This window comes from Trichogramma pretiosum, unplaced genomic scaffold, assembly GCF_000599845.2.
Source record: "Trichogramma pretiosum strain Unisexual culture from Peru unplaced genomic scaffold, Tpre_2.0 scaffold20, whole genome shotgun sequence".
Taxonomy (NCBI): domain Eukaryota; kingdom Metazoa; phylum Arthropoda; class Insecta; order Hymenoptera; family Trichogrammatidae; genus Trichogramma; species Trichogramma pretiosum.
In genome coordinates, this window is record NW_019641696.1 from 751,930 (window position 1) to 771,495 (window position 19,566).

Here is a 19,566-nt window from a genome sequence, read left to right on the forward strand (position 1 = left end):
GAGTCTCGCGGAGGGGAAAAAGCAGCAGGTACAATGTTATTAACCGCTTGGCCTTTGTCATTTCGCACCTTCCTTCTATTTTCTACGTTTACCTTATATTCCTCGTCGCCTGTAGTAAACGTCTCTTCCTCTCACACACACACTCTCTCTCTCTCTCTCTCTTTCTCTCTGGAGATGAAATACCCTTTTACAGCGGCATTGGCGCGCGCGAGGTAGCAAAACTTCTTCTGCCTCTCATCCTTTCGCTGCTGCGCTGGCGCGACAAATGAATAATATACATTTGTCAAGTCAGCCGAGTCGGGTAAGAATACTAATTTTCCATAGCAGCTCTCTGGAGTATAGCTGTAAGATTGCAGCGCGGAGTCATGGAGCTAATGACGATGCAGCTTCTTCTTCTCTCTCTCGCTCGTGTTTCCGATGCAGAGGAAGTTGAAAAGAGAGAAGAAGAAGGAGAAAAAAAAAAGGAAAGAAGATCGTCAATGGAAAATGAAGAGACGGGCGGGGACAAAGCCCCACACAGCTGTACATGCGTTTACCGTATACAACGTAAGACAGCACATCGAACTCTACATCAATACGTAAATAAATAGGAAGGAAACGTCGTCCTTGTATACCCGAGCTTTTCTCCAATGAGAATATACGAGTCCGTCGCGTTCCAGTGACAGTGTGACTCGGGTAATGGCAGGCGGGGTAGCAAAACTTTTATTCTATATCTATATACGTTTAGCCTCGCATTCGCAGTACTTTGACTCATCGAAGAGCATCGAACGAACGAGAGAGAGAGAGACGATCTCGACGCATTGACCGAGGGGTCGAGCGAGCGCGCAATTGTCGTGTATACAGCAGCGTCCTTTTTCCGTAAATATATACGATTAACGAAATTGCGCGTAAAATTCGTGGTGTCCGAACGGAGCGTCAGCCATCGCAAGCTCGATTAAATGCCTTGGCTACACACGCGCGCGCGATGAAATAAATAATAAACGAACATCACGAGGAAGTAAAAACACAGGCGAAACAGCAGCGGCAGCTAATTCCATGAGCTATATGTATACGCGCGGCAATTGTACCGTCGTTCTAAATAATACGTGGGCGCTTGTAAGCTCGTCGGCTGCTGCATACACGAGTTAATGTCTTATGTGCACTCGCTCGCGCGCCTCTGCGCGTTCTCTCTCGTCTGCCCCCCGGAACGTACGTATACACACACACACACACACACACACACACACACACACACACACACACACATCGGCCTCCTTGGCTCAGTGGGTATAGTTCTTGCCTGCTGATACAAGGTACGCCGTAGGGCGTGGGTTCGATCCCCACCGGACGAATCTTCGAGGTTCGTTTTTTCGCCTGGTGTGGTCGAGCCTGTGCCTGAGGTGGAGCAGGTACCACTCAAAAAGAAGACCCGGGCTATGTCATCAGCCTCCGAAGCGGTAAAAAACCCCGATCACTGTGCGAGCTGGAAGCGATAGGAAAACCATAAGTAGGAGCCCGAGGCGAGGACTCACAANAAAAAAAAAAAAAAAAAAAAAAAAAAAAAAAAAAAAAAAAAAAAAAAAAAAAAAAAAAAAAAAAAAAAAAAAAAAAAAAAAAAAAAAAAAAAAAAAAAAAAAAAAAAAAAAAAAAAAAAAAAAAAAAAAAAAAAAAAAAAAAAAAAAAAAAAAAAAAAAAAAAAAAAAAAAAAAAAAAAAAAAAAAAAAAAAAAAAAAAAAAAAAAAAAAAAAAAAAAAAAAAAAAAAAAAAAAAAAAAAAAAAAAAAAAAAAAAAAAAAAAAAAAAAAAAAAAAAAAAAAAAAAAAAAAAAAAAAAAAAAAAAAAAAAAAAAAAAAAAAAAAAAAAAAAAAAAAAAAAAAAAAAAAAAAAAAAAAAAAAAAAAAAAAAAAAAAAAAAAAAAAAAAAAAAAAAAAAAAAAAAAAAAAAAAAAAAAAAAAAAAAAAAAAAAAAAAAAAAAAAAAAAAAAAAAAAAAAAAAAAAAAAAAAAAAAAAAAAAAAAAAAAAAAAAAAAAAAAAAAAAAAAAAAAAAAAAAAAAAAAAAAAAAAAAAAAAAAAAAAAAAAAAAAAAAAAAAAAAAAAAAAAAAAAAAAAAAAAAAAAAAAAAAAAAAAAAAAAAAAAAAAAACACACACACACACACACACACACACACACACACACACACACCGAGAAATGCCTCGTATATGTAGCTATATACATATATATACGAGCACAGGCGCATAAAAGGGACTTTACGCTGTACACGAGTAATTGTTCCAAAGTAGTGGATCGAGCGTCGGGAGTAACGCACAGAGGAGAGAGGCTAGAGAGAGAACGAGGACGAGAGAGAGAGGCAGAAAGCTCAGATGAATCTCTCTCCTCGACTGCGCTCGCTCTCTCTAGCCTGGGAAACGCCTGTAGCGCGTTTATAGCGCTAACTAAACTGCACACACACACACATACACACAATACATATACGTATATAGTGTACTGCAAGCTCGCTTGGGCGCGCTTAAGTTACACATTCTCTCTCTCTCTCTCTCTCTCTATATATACTACGCGTTCAGCACTGTGTATTGTACACTGCACACTGCACGTAGTTATATCTACCGACTCTCGCTCGCTCCTCCTAATTGGACGTTATATTACCGGCGGCGGGGGCGGGGGTGACATAATTTTATCGCCTCGTTGCGAATTAGCGCCGTACCGCGCGATGTTTGTAAATAAATCGAGAATTTCGTCGCCCAAGCTCTGCACGAGCAGCGCATCATCCTCGTCGTCGACGTTGCACGGCGCATACCTATGTGTTTGCACAGTAAAAAAAAAAACAAAAAAACAAAAGAAAGAATGAGGAGGACGAGGAGCGAAGAATACTACGAGGAGTTTGATGTACATAGATCCGACGAGCAGGTAGTATTATGTACACATAAAGCTCGTTAAATTCATTGTCTTACTCTCTCTCTCTTTGTTCTATAAGGATGAATGTTTAAGCTGCGCGCGCGAAAAGCTCCTCCGCACTCATTGCGCGAATCATCCGAAATTATAATGCAATCATAATATACACGCATATACGCGACGCGCGATAAAATATTGATGAAGTTATATAGTGAGCTTTCGGCGGCACTGCTGTGCACCGGCGATCGCTTGCAAAATAAACAAAATCTCTCTCTCTCTCTTCGGTCAAGCTGTTGGGTTCTGTTTGGGATATGTATCCGTATGTATGATGACGATATTGTGTGTACGTGCAGCAGCAGCAGCAGCAGCAGGAGAGTTTGGGTCGCGGCGCGCGCTCATCAGCGCTACACGGCCGCGTAAATCCGCGCTGCGGTTTCGCAGCAGCGGCAACGGTATAGCTCGGTCCAACAACGCGCGCGCGCGCGCGTATAACCCGGCGCAGTTCCGATGATATAACCAATCTATGAGTAAACACACACGCACACGCATACGCACACTCGGAGAAATCCTCGGCAATAATTGAAGCTCTACATATATGCATGAGCCCATAAACAAAAGGTATACCGCCCGACTAGTGTGCATATATATTTATATATATGTAACGCCACGATGCAAGAATATATATATATATACGTACTATATGCATCGGGTAGGGTCGAAGCTAATCAAACTTCCACGGGCGATGTAGCATAGCGTATACATATGCGCACATGTGCTGCAGCAGCAGCAGTCGACGAACTACTAGCTTCGAATAATAATGATATACTTATATATAGACGACTAGTTAGATCCGCTTGCGAGTATTGCGTACTGCAGGCCCAGATGCTTACAGTGTGCTTACACACATATGCTCGATCTATATTATTCATTATCGGGCGATGTAAAATATAGATATGTAATCTACACAATGTTCGATTCAATTTCGTTCGCTTATACATACGTAATGTGCGATGATTACTGTTGTATTGTAAATGTGTAAACGCCTACGTCGTTGTCATCGGTTGACTCGTACCTTTTCAATTTTATCGAAAAAAAAAAAAAAACATAATTTAGCTTTACGAAGTGTTGTCACCCTGTATCACATTTATCCTTTGCGTTACCATGCAATCGAATAAAATAACGCACGTTTAATAACGAAGAGTGCTACTCTGAATTTAATTTTTCTTTACCGCCATTTGAAACGTTTCTACACGTGTCAAATAATAATGAAAAATTGCTTATTATAACTTTATAATATAACTCATTATATAATTGACTGAGAGTACGCGAAGAAGAAAAAAACGTTTGATATTACTTGTTAGTCACCGTGAGAGATTGAATTCGGCTCTCAGCCGTCACACATCCGTCAGAATCTTTTGACGATAAATAACCAAGTTAATCAATTTGAGTGCAAGGCAAGACCAATCTAATAGATAATGTACGCATGTTGAGCTAATTATAAAATAACTTGAGAGGTGGGACAACAGCTCATAAAATACGCACAGTATTATAAAAAAAAACATCATTTGACTTATACAATTATTTTGACTTTTTCACTTGCAGATTTACAGATACATAGGTGCTTGCCATCTAGTGGCGTTTGTTTGAAATTATTTTATTGTGTACAATTTGGTTGATAATTGGTCTTTATTTCTTAAAATAAATTGCAACCAATAACAAGCCTATTGTTGGTGATGTATACGCCATTTTTTGATTATTAAGCTCTAACAATTAATATTGAACATTTCTACCAGGGATACTATTTAATAGATTTTTTCGAGCTTCGAACATCATTATTCGACCTATACAGAACCGATTTGAGAAAAAAGGGAAGGTAAAAAAAACTTAACCGTGGGACACTTTATACTATATACGCACAGACTCGAAGATAAAAAAGAAGAGGCAGCTAAACTTTATACAGATAATATAAGCGAGGAGGACTTTATTTTTCCCGAAGAATATCGTAACACGCTCGCGCGCGCCTGCATGCGAAGACAAGAATGAAGAGGAGGCAACGGCGGCGGCGGCGGGCAAGAGAGAGAGCAAAAAAAAGGCTACGTCAGGAGAGTATAAAGCGAGAGGGGGGCCTATTGTAAAAATAGCGTGAAAAGAGCTAGAGAGACTCAAACGTCGAGTAGCTCATCCTCTCGTCTCTCTCTCTCTCTAGGTTATTCAAGCGTCGACTTTGCCTTCATCCTCGCACAACGACGACGACAGTCTATATACATACGATGTACGCACGCGCTTAACATACTCTCCATATATATAATACGGTATACAGATAAGCTCGCGAGAGCTCTTACGTGCGGGGTTCCATTCAGCCGGACTGTGAGTTATTATTCGGGCAAAAAACAAGGTGGTGAATGAAAAAAAGGTGTGTGTGTGTGTGTGTGTGTGTGTGTGCGGGTATGTGTTGGGTGCCACATGTGCCGCGCGTCTCCGACTTCGCGAGGTGTAGTAGTATGTACCTATACTTTTTGCCATATATGCGAATTCAAATTTGTAAGTACAGCACACGCAGAGTAGGCGCTTAGTGCACGCACACGAGGCTAAAAGCTCATTCGGCTATTGCCGCGCGACGTAAAAGCTTTTGAATGCGAAAGCTGCGTTTCGTGTGTCACCTGCGCAGCCGCAGGAGCTTTTTATTTTGAATTTAATTATTATAAATAAACCTCGGGAATACGTAAAACACAAGGTCCTCCGGATTACGCGCGGGAAAAAATCCCGCGTAGCTAGCTGCGGAGATACCGCTGGCGAATTCAATTTCGTTGATTTTATTATTACTTTTATTCTCTCTCTTTCTAGGTGAAACATCGAGGGATACGCGCGCGCGTTCTGAATTCGTTGCAAGCTCCTTTTGAATTGTAAACAGAAGCAGCGCTTGTACACTCGCACGTACACAGAGATACACATGCGCGCGCGCACACCCAGGCAAACGATTCGGAAAAGTTAAAGCAAGTGGTTTTATGAATGCCCGAAGTGCTCTCGATATTTTTTTTTTCTATTGGCCGTATGGCGCCGTGGGCGGCAGTTGCAACAGCAGCAGCAGGCAATATTGAAATTCTCTTTGTGGTATATAGGCTCTTTGGTATTGGCTCTCGCTTCCCTTTTTTTTTATATTTTTTTGGGGGATTTTCTAACTCCTCGAGGAGGAAACAAAACGTAACATCGAATTGAAATATAGCTCAAGGAGAATCGTTCAAATTTTGGTTTGGACATACATATGGTTCATGACTAGTTCTATAATTCGATTAATTAGTCGAATCGCAGTGCAGCGCACAGCCGTCATGCCGTTTCGCGAAACACATATGTATAAATAAGCAAGTTGATATGCTAATCAGAGTAATGATGGCTCAGCTTGTTATAAAACCGAAGCTTAGCGCTAATTACGCGTCAGTTTCACCTCTCTCTCTCTCTCTCTATTGTGCCGTGCGCGCGTATATATAGTTGGTACTTTTTGACTATATACACAATGCGCAGAGAGAGAGAGAGAGAAAAAAGCGATAATTAATGGGCTACGTTCGTTGTATAGTTTTGCTTTGAGAATCTGCTAGAGATGCACTGCTGAAATATATCGAATTGTCACTGATAAATTCAATTTCGCACACACGCATGTAACGAGCTCACGTGAAAATTCGTAATATTACATTAATCTCGACGAAATATTTGTAACGATGCTTTATATACACGCGCCTCATAATGCGCGCATTAAGCTACACGACTTTTCACGATGAATACCGGGGATTCTTTCAACATTTATTTATTTTTTTTTTTTTATACTTTACGGATTAAAAAGTGGAAGGATTTTTAAATCGCATTCTTTCAGCATTTTCGTCCATATATTTATCCAGGAGCGACGCAGCAGCAGCGATAGCGATCAGGCGCGGCAGTGAAAACTATACAGCGCGCGCGCACACACACACACACACACACAAAAAGAGTCTTACTAAATCGATTTCAGCCCTTTTCGAATGGAGTTTTGTTCGGTGAATTTGATTTTTTATACAGCTGAAAATTCAATCAAGGCACAATGCAGGCAGCGGTGGGGCCAGGTTAGCGTTTTTTTTTTGCTGCTGCTGCTACCGAAGAGAGAGATATAAATCTTTTTATGTTTGGCTCGCGCGCGGCGCATGGCAAAATTTAATAGAAACTTTTTGAATGCCTTTCAATGCCGCGCGCTTCGCTCTCTGCAAAATTTACTTTAATAAATCCGCTATTGATCAATTAATTGCTGCTGCGTCGATCGCGGACGCGATAAAGATCGTCAACCGAGTAAAATATATGTAATAAATATAAATCACGTGGACGAAAGTATATCGTAACTGAAGCAGCGAGCGCATCATTATCCGCGAGTTTCATATTTTTCAATCTCGCAGAAAACGAGCTTTCTGCGCGAAAGAAGGAAAGAGAGAACAAAAAAATAACCAAACAAGGAAACTTAAAAAAAAAAAAATAAAAAAAAAGATACAAAAAAGAGTCATGCGCGACGTGTATGGGGGTCTCAACTCACTCGTTCTCTTTCTTTTATGCCACCTGGCGAGTTTTGCTATTTCTTTTCTCCTTTTATTCCTCTTATTCTACCTTTTCGTTTCATTTCTTTTTTTGTCCGCGCTAGCTCGGCTCGGCTCTCTCTCTCTCTCTCTCTCTCCAAGTGTCTAATGCCACCCAAGAGACCAAAACCCGCGTGGCTGCGCCTTATTTCTCGCAATTTGCGTCGTGCCATATACGCGCGTAGTATACGCTACTTTGGCACGTATAAAGTTTTCGGTTTTCTCTCGCTCCCTCTCGAGAAGTAGGAGGAGAACGAGACAGGAAGAGAGGAGAGAAGAAAAAAGGGCGAGATCTGGAGACGGACTTTTTCCGTACATTTTACTTGCAATTTTCATCGTGCAGCCACGGGTGTACAGAGAAATCCTACCCCCGTATCTCGTGGTATACATCCGGGTAACTCGATGAATTGTGTATCCAAGTCTCACACCGAGGTGAGATTAAAATTAAAATTGCATTGATTCTTTACTATTGAAATACGCAAGCGCGCACGTGCATACTCATGTCATACGACTTTCGTCGCACGAGCCATTAGTGTAATACCCGAGCTGTATACGGTCTCGCGTACGCGCCAAGATCGAATGCGTCAACTTCGAATATATACGCGCTGTGTACGGATTCTGGAGACTGCGTTCAAAGTTCCGTTTTGAAGGATCGAAATATACAGATGTAAATGTATATACGTGCAACTGTGCTGCACGTTGGTTGCGTTCGAGGTGAGCATGAATATGCATGATGTGTGCCAGCAGCCACACTGAAGAGCAATGATCGTGTGAGCGACGGCGTAGAGGAGTACATTAGGGTGTCACTTCTGCTATTTTCATGCATGTAGTGTAAATTAGTGTCTGGACCGTATTTGTTGGCCTTGATTTTATGCCCCAGCGAAGTCAATCAACTTGCAAGATGCGCTTCTCAAGTACTCTTGGCCATCTAGTGGTTGAAATGGAAAATTGACTAATTGAACTTGGTGTGTAAAATCTTACATATGTAATACCATGAAGCACTGTATCGGTGAGGATTTACAAAGATGTTTTTTTTTTTATAAATTGTGAATTGTGCGAAATTGTGTGAATCAAATTTTCATTACCATTTAGGTTTAGCTTGAATCAATGCTCTGTATCTCTGTGTACATACGTACCACAGTAAATTGCTGCGTATGGCTATAGTCGATAATAGAAGAGGAAAATATCGTCAAAGAGCTATACAATCGCGTCAGGTCTTCTGGCTAATGAGTAGGGATAATGCGTACAGTCGCTGACGAGGGATTTCTCAGTAAGCAGGTGTTTACAAATTACAGTTGTAAAGTAGGTAATCGAGGTACAGTGTTAGCTACTCGAGGTATTTATAATCTCAAATAATTTCTCGGCGCAAATCGTGAAAATCCACAGGTACTATAGCGAGCTATGGAAAACGAAGAGAGCTTGGTCAGGTATAACCTTTTTCGTGCGCGTCATGATATTTTTTAGTGATTGCTTCATCAAACTTTATCATTCTTCAGGATGAAGGAAGAGCCCGATGATAATTTACCAGATGCAGGAGAAGATTATAATTTCGATTCCGTGGGCTCTGTTCAAGTCGAACATTATGAATCGTTCGCGTGTTACAAGACACCAGTAAGTTTGATGATTTAAATTACATATCTCATTTCCCACTAGCATAAACCATTGCACAATTGTAATTTTAGGAAATTCACGCCAACGAGGTTATGGCGTTACAGAAACAGTTGGACGGAGAAATATTCGTTGACTGTGAGTGTGAATACGTTAAACCTGAACTGAAACCTGAACTGTTGCCTTTATCGACCATTATATGTAAAACTGAGTATGAGTATCGGAATAATCCACCTATTGTGAAAGTAGAAAACCAAAATCAGAATCGTTGCTCGAAAGATCCAATCATTTTAATAAAGAAAGGATTCGATTATGATAATAATGCTCAATTTCAAGTGAATTCTCAATTGGGACTTGACGCACATGCGAAGATTAAAATATTCAGAAAAACTACCGGAACCAAGCTATCTAAAGAGTATGCCATTTTTCGGAAAACGTGTGAAACTGGAGCGGGTTTAAATACACATATCAATACGACACGTAAGGTCAAGAAGCCATATGAATGTAAAATTTGTCACAAATCATTTGGATTAAAAAGTGACCTCAAGCGTCACATAAGTGCAGTACATGATCGGAGCAAACCTTTCGAGTGTGATGTTTGCCACAAATCATTTGGACGAAAAGGTAATCTAAAAAGTCATATAAATGGAGTACATGATGGTAGCAAACCCTTTGAATGTGACATTTGTCATAAATCATTTGGAAACGAAAGTCATCTTAATGCTCACATAAATACAGTTCATGCTCGTATCAAATCCTTTGAATGTGAGGTTTGTCACAAATCATTTGGACAAAAAGGTAATCTAAAAAGTCATATAAATGGAGTACATATACGTAGCAAACTCTTTGAATGCGATATTTTTGCCACAATACATTTGGACAAAAACAACACCTCAAATCTCACATAAATGCAGCACATGATCGTAGCAAACTCTTCAAGTGCGACATTTGACAAATCATTTAGTTACAAGGAAGACCTCAAGAATCACTTAGTAAATAAATGTCACCATCAGCGTGATTAAATTAATAAAACAAATATATTTTATATTCATAAAGCCATATAATTATGCTTCGTTTGTTCAATGATAAGTACATGTAGTAATAAATACATTTTTGGTTAATTTTAAATAAAGATCTTTCTAAATGAATCATCGAATAATTAATTCTTACCGAAAAGTCGAAAGCTCGAATAAAATTGTTGCACTAAATAGTCAAATTGAAATTTTTCCAGTACATAAAAAAGCTCGTAAAAATACAGAGAGAAAAAAAGGAATGAGAGTGCTCCTCGAAAACCGTTCGTGCGTCCGTGTATATCTTGAAAATTTTCCCCTAACGAGTTCGAAAAAGATGGTTAAATATATAAGCCCTCGAGCCCTGGCGCCAATGAATTCATCCAGTGGCGTGCGAAGTACGCGAGAGAGAAGCTCTAAATTACATATCCCTTCGTCCTGAAACTCGAGTCTCGAATTGATTAACAGTCGAAGAATATAATTTTCGAAGGCTCTAATCGTTCAATCGTTACGTTTTTCACGTATCATAAAATATCGAGGAACGTCGAGCAATCGTTAATGAATCGTCAGCTCTTCGGACTCGAGTGTTATACTCGAGTAGCTGGCGATTTCATATTTTATCTATATGCACTCATAGGATCGGCCGCGCGTAATTAATCAAAACACGATTGTGCTGCTGCGAGCTTGCAGGTAGTAGTAGTAGTAGTAGTAAGCATCAAAGACAATTTCGATCGGATCAAAGGTAAGACAGAACAAGCAGCTCTCCAGGAATAACGCGAGTTTGCATCTCTGGATCTCTCTCTTTCTCTCTCCGCTCGCACATACGCGCGTATATATCCGTTTATCGAGCGGTCAAGTTGACAAAGCTAGGTATATGGGGGATAGCGAACGCGAGCAAATCGATCAAAAGACCCAACCGTCTGTGTGAAACGTGTGCGGCCAACTACTTGGCACATTGTAACGTACGCAGATAATTAATGCAAAATCAAGCGCAAGCCTACATACCGTAGGTTCGTTCGATGACAACGAAATAATCCAAAAACTCGGATGTAACTAGCTCGCACCTGTGAGTACATATTAACGCGCACCTATATATATATGCAGCTGGGCGATTCCCGTCCCCATACATCATCGTGGGTCGTCGGGGCGCACGTCAACTGCATAATAAAGCAAGATCGATTTAGCGTCGTCGTGCCCGTCTTGGCACGCTGTCAGAAAATGAGCTAAACTCCCGTAAACCTACCTACATACACACGCACGCACGCACCTCGTGTATATAGCACGGAAGACGACGACGACGACGACGACGCTCAGGGAGCAGCAACGGCAGCAGCGTGCGAGCTTCCACGTATCGCTAATTTGCGCCAGGGATCTCTCAAAATATCGTGTGTGCTTGCAATCGTATATGTATGTGTGTGTGTGTGCACCCAGGAGGGTGGCTAACTTCCCAAGTTCCTTTTCCCTCTCCTCGTCTCTCGTTCACTCGTTGATTCGTCATTCCTCCTGCAGTATATATATGTAGGAGGCATGGTGCTCTGCACACGTTTTATATACATACACACCGGCTAGAGCGCAAATTGCCACGTTCGCTCAGACGATTTTTATCGCTGAAACCTCCGCGTACGATATTTCTCCTTTTCCTCTTTATTTTTCGTTTCCTCGACGCACAGAATAAACAACGCATGCGTTTCTTTCCTATTCGATCGTAGTATGGTACTTGACTCGCGCCTGCGCGCAGTACGAGTCAAGTTGTTAGATTTCAATCGCATATGTATACGAAACAAAAGTCTCGACTCGAGTATACGTAACTCCACTTGTACAGCAGAGAGGCACCCGCGCGCTCGCACGCAATATCGTTTTAATCGCGCGACAGTCGCAGCGGCAAATGGCTTGTTGCTGTACGAGCTTAAGCGCGCTGCACTATGGCTGCTGCTGCTGCAAGCTCAAGAACGTCGCCGCGCAGCGCTTACTGCATAAGCCAATCCAGTGATAATCCGCCTGTGCCGCCGCGCTCGGCTGTAGAGGCCAGAGGCGCCGCAAAGACATTAACTATTCATCGTTCCTATAGCGGCACACTTGCTGGATTGTAGCAGTTAACAGCTCTAAGCCGCCCAGTTTTGTCTTCTAATATACTATACATCCCGAGCAAACAACTTTGGATGATATATAATATAAATGCATGCATTACGGATTTCAACACACGCTCTTCAACGGAGTCGATCTCAACCTTTACAATTATCGTGACTTTTCCACTTGCAGATTTACGAATTTTAAGGTACCTCGCCAACCAGCGGTGAAGATTCAAAGTGCTCGACTAAATTGTCATCGTCGGAAAACAAATTTTCCCAGGCGCGTCGTAACAGAGTTTGTTGAACTCTTCGATCGGAGGGGCGAGTTAGCTATATAGGTATCAGATAAGGAGCAATTAAATTACACGTCGAAGGCGGCCGTGGGTGAGATACACTCACGCGTGTGCGAATTATCATAACCGATCGCAACTCTCGGCCACGCCGCGTATACTTCGAGCTATACGGTATCACTTATATACACGATAAGTATATAATCTATATGTAGTTGCGAACGACTAGGCAAAAGCCGGAGACACGCATAACTCAATCTTCAATTTATGAGCTCGCGTGTACGTCTGTAAAGTAGAATGACACACGCTCGCGCGCGCGTCGCATACTATACGTGAACGTGATTCGATTACGTAGTCGTCGTCGTCGTCGTCGTGGCGAAGTCTTGAATGGTGAGCGTCGACGACGAGAGATTATACATCTTTGCGTTCGTACATACCCATACAGACACACACAGATATCGACCCTATACATGTGGGTGCGTGTGTGTATGTTTGCCTGTTGATATTTGTATATATATATCACGCGTGTATATAAACGTGCGTATGTATAATACACGTCGTCTCGACTTTGACGAAGCCGATCTTTTCCGTTTCCGCATCTATAATACGTGCGTCTGCGTCGTCGTCGTCGTCGTCGTGTCGTACACAGGCTGCTACGTCGTCTTACCCGAGACTCGCGGAAATTGCGTAATTACGACGAGGGCAAAAGAATACCCGGGGAGAGAGTCGAGTTGCTCCGGAGGCCTTGTGTTTTAACGGCGTCGTTAAAACAGCTACTACGGCATAAACTCGAGACGAAAATGCGCCACGCGCAAGGTGTACGTTATGGCATTCCCGAAGAGGCGCCCTTTTACATCGATTTATATGCACACACACACACACACATAGTTACGTAGGCTAAGTTCTCGTAGGCATTTTCTTCTTCGGCGCTGCGCTGAAATTCCGAGGCGAGCACAATGTATAACTCACGTAAGCGAGAAATTGTGTGTAGAGAGAGAGAAAGCTTGCACTATGCTGCACGTCGGCCATGAGGCCAAGTTGAGGGGGCGGTGGTGCTGGCATAACACAACGTAGGCTATATAGTACGGAGGGCCAAGTATGTGGGATTTATGCCTCGCGCTTCTTTAGACGACGATGTCAAAGTCAAGGTAAAAATGATAATATTTTTTTTTTTTTTTACGTCACTGTATTTCAACGCTAAATATTTTGCAATGAATAGTTGAGTGAAACGTTTCTAAAAATAAGTTTTTAACACGATGGATCGTAGAAAACGAGCTGAAACGTTCTTATCCGCGTATACATCGCTATATACACACTATATCATACCATACCTTACTATACTGGGGCATCGGGGCATATACTATTCACAAGTTTAGAACGATATATATCAACAAATGATATCGTATCGACGAAGTTGTGGATTGCGAGAGAGAGAGAGAGTAAGATCGAGGTTCGGGAGCATATAACGACGAGACTTTTTAATGGCCGAAAGAGAAAAGTTCCTTCCTTCTTCTTGTCTCTCGTGTACGCGATATAGCAGAGATCTCTCTCGTCTTCGGTATAAGATTCTCTCCTCTCCCTTTTTCTTTTTCGCACGTGCATATATACTAAGGTCCATTTCTCTCTTTCTCTTACTCCCTCTGTCTTTTTTTTTTTTATTTTAACGTGCACAGAACCTCTTTTCTCTCTCTCTCTCTCCCGGAGAAAAAGTTAATCGTATATACTTTACTCTACTTGGGCGCGTTCCATTTCTGTGTGTTTGTGTGTGTGTGTGTGTGTGAATAGCTGAAGCGCAATACACGAGGTCGTGCGCTTTGGACTCGCGCAAGTTCGTATTATGCGAAACTTTTCCTAATTTCCACTTGTGAGCTTTCGAGCTTTTCTGTGTCTGTGTGTGTGTGTGTACGTGGGTACTGCAGCTTTTTCTAAAACAAATTTTTATTTTCTTCCTCGCGCGCGCGCGCTCACGCTCACGCCCAGAGGTGTGCAACGAGATTGAAAATCATGGCACGCGGGGTTGAATTAAAATTTTTGCCGACCGCAAGGTATATATTTAATTGAGCGACGACAGGCCGCACTCGCGAGGACGCGACCGGATTATATTTAATAGGATATATATCGACGTAACATCCTTTCAATACGGCCAGCGCGCAAGTGGAGCTAAAATTAATCGACGATAGTACAGTATAAGCGCCCGAGTCTATAATATATAACGGCACACGTATAGTTCATTAGCCGCCGTGCACTTAATTTGCCTACGCTGCTGCTGTTGCGCGGCGTTATCATGGCGGCATGCGGCGAGCTCGCGCTAGAGAGCTTATCATCGCTTGAAAATCTCTCTCTCTCTCTCTCTCTCTCTCAGCGAGCCAGGCAGAGAGTATCCTGCAGAGATGAAATACGATCGAGAGAGAGAGAGAGCGAGAGAATTGCGTACGGCTGCAGCTGCTGGTAAATGTGTACAAAAATAATGCGCAGAGGATCGTTTGAATTTTTTAGCTTCGTGCGATTTCGATATCATCGATATCGGGTTTGAAACGAGTGAAAGGTCAAAATAGCACGACGACTTCTGTACCGGCGGGTCTCTCTTTGCCTTTTTTTAGTAACAAATCATACCCTGGCAGAAATGCTTGAAATAATAATAGCTCGTGACGAAAAGTGACCATTAAATGTTTTCAAACGCGCTGTTATAAATTGACCTATTTTCGGTTATTTTTCTGTTACGATTGTACTACAAATATTTTCAATCATTTTAAATACGATTATAATACTTTCGGTTACCACCACTAGATGGCAAATGACTTTAGTAGATAAAATCTACAAGTGGCAAAGTACCCTAGTAGAAATTTAACTTTTCAGAGCGCCAATGAAACGTTTTCTCTAATGAAAATCGTTTCATTAATGCCGAAAAAATGTTCGATTTCTACCAGGGTAAAAATAATGGTATTTCAATAATCTTGGCATCAAAAAATGTCAGAACTGCCTTCAATGTCAGCGGTAAGATCGCGTACGTGCCGTTGACAATCTCTTGGCTCTCTTGGCAATCGTCAGTTGAAACATTGTACTCGATATGTGAGCATCGACTTTCTCGTTAACTTATATTCAATACTGTTGGCGCGAGACTTTAGTTTAGCGTTAATAAATTATTGTTACATTTGTTACTGAATAACTGGGTACAAGTTCATTCGTCGATTCGACGGTCGGACAAAAACTCGAGCAAAAAGCCAATGTTTAGATATACCCTGTTCCCCGTTCCTTTGCTAATTTACAATAGGCAACATCGTTTTTGAACCTTCACCACTAGGTGGCGAGTACCTTAATCTATAAATCTGCAAGTGGTAAAGTTAATGTAATTGTATAAGTCAAAGCATGGTATATTCTATATATAGTCGCTGATTGGATATATTTAAGACTTTCTTAATTAAAATTCAGAACAGAGACGTCACCACACTCTCGTCTTCTATAAACCACATTTTCCAGATAGAGCTCTCTGTGACGCGCTGCTCCGTCTTTCTCCATTCCGCGCAGCAGCCACACGCGCGAAGAGTCGATCGAAAAGGATAAAAGCCGAGCGCGCGAGTCGTTGCATTTACGACCCCGCAGGTGGTCGTAAATATGAGCGAATCAAAGTACAGGGTATATACCGGGCCGGGTATAAATATATATGTACGCAGACCGCAATAAAATATCAAGCAAAGCTTCAAAAGCCGCGGCGGCGGCGGTGCAGGAGGGAAAACAGCAGTAGCAGCACGTCTACCTATACACTATATATACATATAACGTAAGCTTTCTGCACAGATCGGGAATAAACTTCGTATAGCTCCGAGGTGAATTCGTGTCTTGAAAATATTTTGTCGTCCTTGGTCTATCTCGCGTCGATCGCAGAACAGATGTACGTACATATATGTATAAGGGTGAAAGGGATGAAAATAACATGGCGTCATCGGCACAGGACACGACACTACGTGAAAATCTGCAAACCTGTTACGAGTGCGATATACATTAATAATGATATACGTAGAGTAATGATTATAACGAGCGATGATGATACGAGATTAACGAGCCCGCGGCACACACACACACACACACACACAGCAGTACAGAGCTTTCGTGTCAGAGACGGCGGTGTGCGAGGGAGGAACAGCGACGGCGGGGGGGATTGGATTAATCATGCGGAAACTATAGTAATTATCAGAGAGTGAGGCAAACAAGCTACGTGTACTCCATCCATTACGACTACTACTACTACTACTACTACTACGTGGCGCGGCGCTGCTTCCCACTGGAGTTTGGTCCCTCTCTCTCTCTCTCTATCTCGATCCATCGCCCCCGTGTTCCATTACTTGATTATTATATCAATTGCCATTAAAATGGATGTGCGAATCCTTTTGCCCGAAAATTTATATATCTAACCGCACCACGAGGCTACATTTATCGAGCTTCGACGCACGTTCGATCGCAGCAGCAGCAACAGCAGCTTGCAATATGATATCCTTTTCGAAATTAACGCACGCATCCTGGTGCGCGCGCGGTCAGTAGTACAGCTAAACGCTCGATCAGCGCGAAAAGTGTATATATTTCGTTCGCCGATTCGGGGGTAAATTTTTCGCCACAATTAACCGAGGGGGGGGGGGGNACCGAAAACTCCGATTATATAGCGGCGGTGCATGAGTGCGTGTGTGTACGAACGCCGTCAAGAGGGGGACTCTGCTGCAGTGTAGAGCTCAAGATATATATATATCATATACTCGCAGTCGGTTAGTCAAGCGTTGAACCATGTCTGCGCGAAACGCGAGAAGCGGTCTTGGCTCTCTGTATCCCTTGCCGAACTTACGTTAACAGCGTACTTATGACTTTACGTGCAGTTTGGGGTCTCTCTCTCTCTCTCTTTTTTTTTTTTTTACAAAATTTGCATTTTAAATTATACAACTTCGTGAAACGGTGGAAAAATTGATACGTATCTTCCTTTTATTTCTTTTTTCTTTTCAATTTTAAAAGGGACCGAAGTAAATATTTTTTTGGAAAAAAATTAAAAGTAAAAATTTTATTGCCTGCACAGCCACGCGCGTGCACTTGGATAAAGTGGTCAACTTTATTATTTTTTGCTTTTATACCGCCGTACGTTTATGTACATATATAGGTCGGTTTATGGACCTTCGGAAGCTTTCAAGTGATGCGCCTGCAGTGTGATTCGATTTCGGTGGCTCAAAACACTGCCGCGCTTCACTGCTGTATACGACCTTTTTAATTCTATACGTTGCTGCTGCTGCCGCTGCTGCTGCCGTACGCAGAAAGGAGCGGAATGAGAAGAAAAATTCGCATGCAGGTCATGTTGCGCGCGTTCGAAATTTTGTCCGTTGGTCCAATACGTTATTATCCATATAGCTTTATACAACGAATTTTCACGTTTGTTATATAGCAATAGAAATGGAATTGACCACTTGGGGGTTAGCGATACGACATCTACAGTCAATGATCTAACTATAAAGCGTCATATTATAAGAATTTGGACAGCGTGGTGAGCTGCACGCATATGGCTCATATACGATTATTTTGACTTTGCCACTTGCTGATTTGCAGATGAAGGTCCTCGCCATCTAGTGGCAAAGACTCAAAGTACGCATGCATTATTGTCGAAAACTGGTCTAAATTTTTTGGGAGAATTTAATTGTCATTTTTAGGTCATTTAGCATATTATTAAAATAGCGTTGATATAAAAATAAATATCAACAAAAAAAGACAATCAATGCTAATTTTAAACATCTTTGAACTCAAATTGAAACTCTTATAGATTGTGAATTTGTGATTGTCATTTTTTGGTCACTGGGTCAATATACTGGGTTGATAATTTCTACCAGTGCAAGAGTCATCGATTTATTTCATCGAAACAGTAGTAACTGACCAATAACGAATTCGGAGCTTATAAAGTCAAGCCGTAATCAAAAACACTAGCCTAGATAATAAACTGCATCAAAGAGCTCGGCTTTTTTACATACGCGCTCGCGCGCGCACACACACGCATCTATATATTTGCTTTCGTTGATTATACAGATAGAAAACTTCTCTCGCAAACATTTTATCGCTACAGTCCGCCATTTAGCTCTATATCCTCTCACACTCTCTTTCAGGGCTCTATGATCTGTAAAACGAAATGTTCACTGGTCTTTGGCGCGCGAAACTGCGGTTCTCCCTCACTTCCTCTCTCTCTCTCTCTCTCTCTTTCTATCTATATCTAAAGCAAAAAGCTTGCGTGCGCGTTGGCACAGTGGCATGAGCTGCTGCTGCTGCTGCTATATAGGTGCGCTCTCGAAACTGACACTAGACATCGCACTCCGTGATTTTATTATGTTACAAAGAGCCCTTTTAATTGCTCCACCTGCAGGTAATTTTATTACTTTTTGCCCAGTTTCTTGGAAAATCGAGGAAATGCTAGATATACGTATATAAATATTACGATCGCGGGAGCTTTTAAGCTTGAACTTTTAACGCGAGTGAACGAAATTTATGAGTTCGTCGTCGTTAAAGCTTATTGTAACGGGGGCAGGCAGGCAAAAAAAGAGGAAAAGTACGACTCTTCGGACAACTATGTTTAATTTTTCGTTCGAACGTGTAACGAATTCTCGCGCGGACGGGGGGTTATCATCCTCAAGACCTCGATTCGACGACACAGCCGATATTACAAATCGTATATAGCTACACAGCAGCAGCTAGATAGTGCGATATAGAGAGGTATAATAGCAGAAACAGCAGCAGCTCGGCTATCATCCGATTGTAAAAGGGCTTCGTCGTTTAATTAAATCACACGCCGGAGTATCGCACGCTCGCGGAGCTCTTCATTATTGTACACGTGCGTGTGTGTGTGTGTGTGCGTGTCGTCGCCCGCATGCCGCGCAATCAATACATTGCAATTTCGAGACTTGCCGGATCGAGCACGGCCGCAGGTATATATATACACACGCGTGTACGTGTATAGTTTTGATTCAATAGTAATGAAACATCAGAGAAAATTTCGAGCGGAAGATTGATTTTTTTTCCTCTCTGATCAATCGTCGAAAAAACTAGAAACTAGAGTTAGTACGTCGCGTTGAGTTTTGAAAAATACTCGCGGATGCATACGTTCAAAAACGCAAGAAT

The 19,566-nt window shown here is 41.6% G+C and overlaps 2 protein-coding genes across 2 annotated transcripts in view; both read left to right on the plus strand.

Annotated features, from left to right (window-relative positions):
• LOC106656491 overlaps positions 1-19,566 on the plus strand; it is a 114,531-nt gene that overhangs the window by 43,588 nt on the left and 51,377 nt on the right. The gene's annotated exons all lie outside the window — the stretch shown is intronic.
• On the plus strand, positions 8,793-10,088 carry LOC106656493 (zinc finger protein 710-like). Its single transcript, XM_023462115.1, has 4 exons — positions 8,793-8,885; positions 8,955-9,069; positions 9,141-9,836; positions 9,981-10,088. The coding sequence occupies exons 1-4, from the start codon at positions 8,860-8,862 to the stop codon at positions 10,086-10,088; spliced, it is 945 nt and encodes a 314-aa protein (XP_023317883.1). The 5' UTR covers positions 8,793-8,859.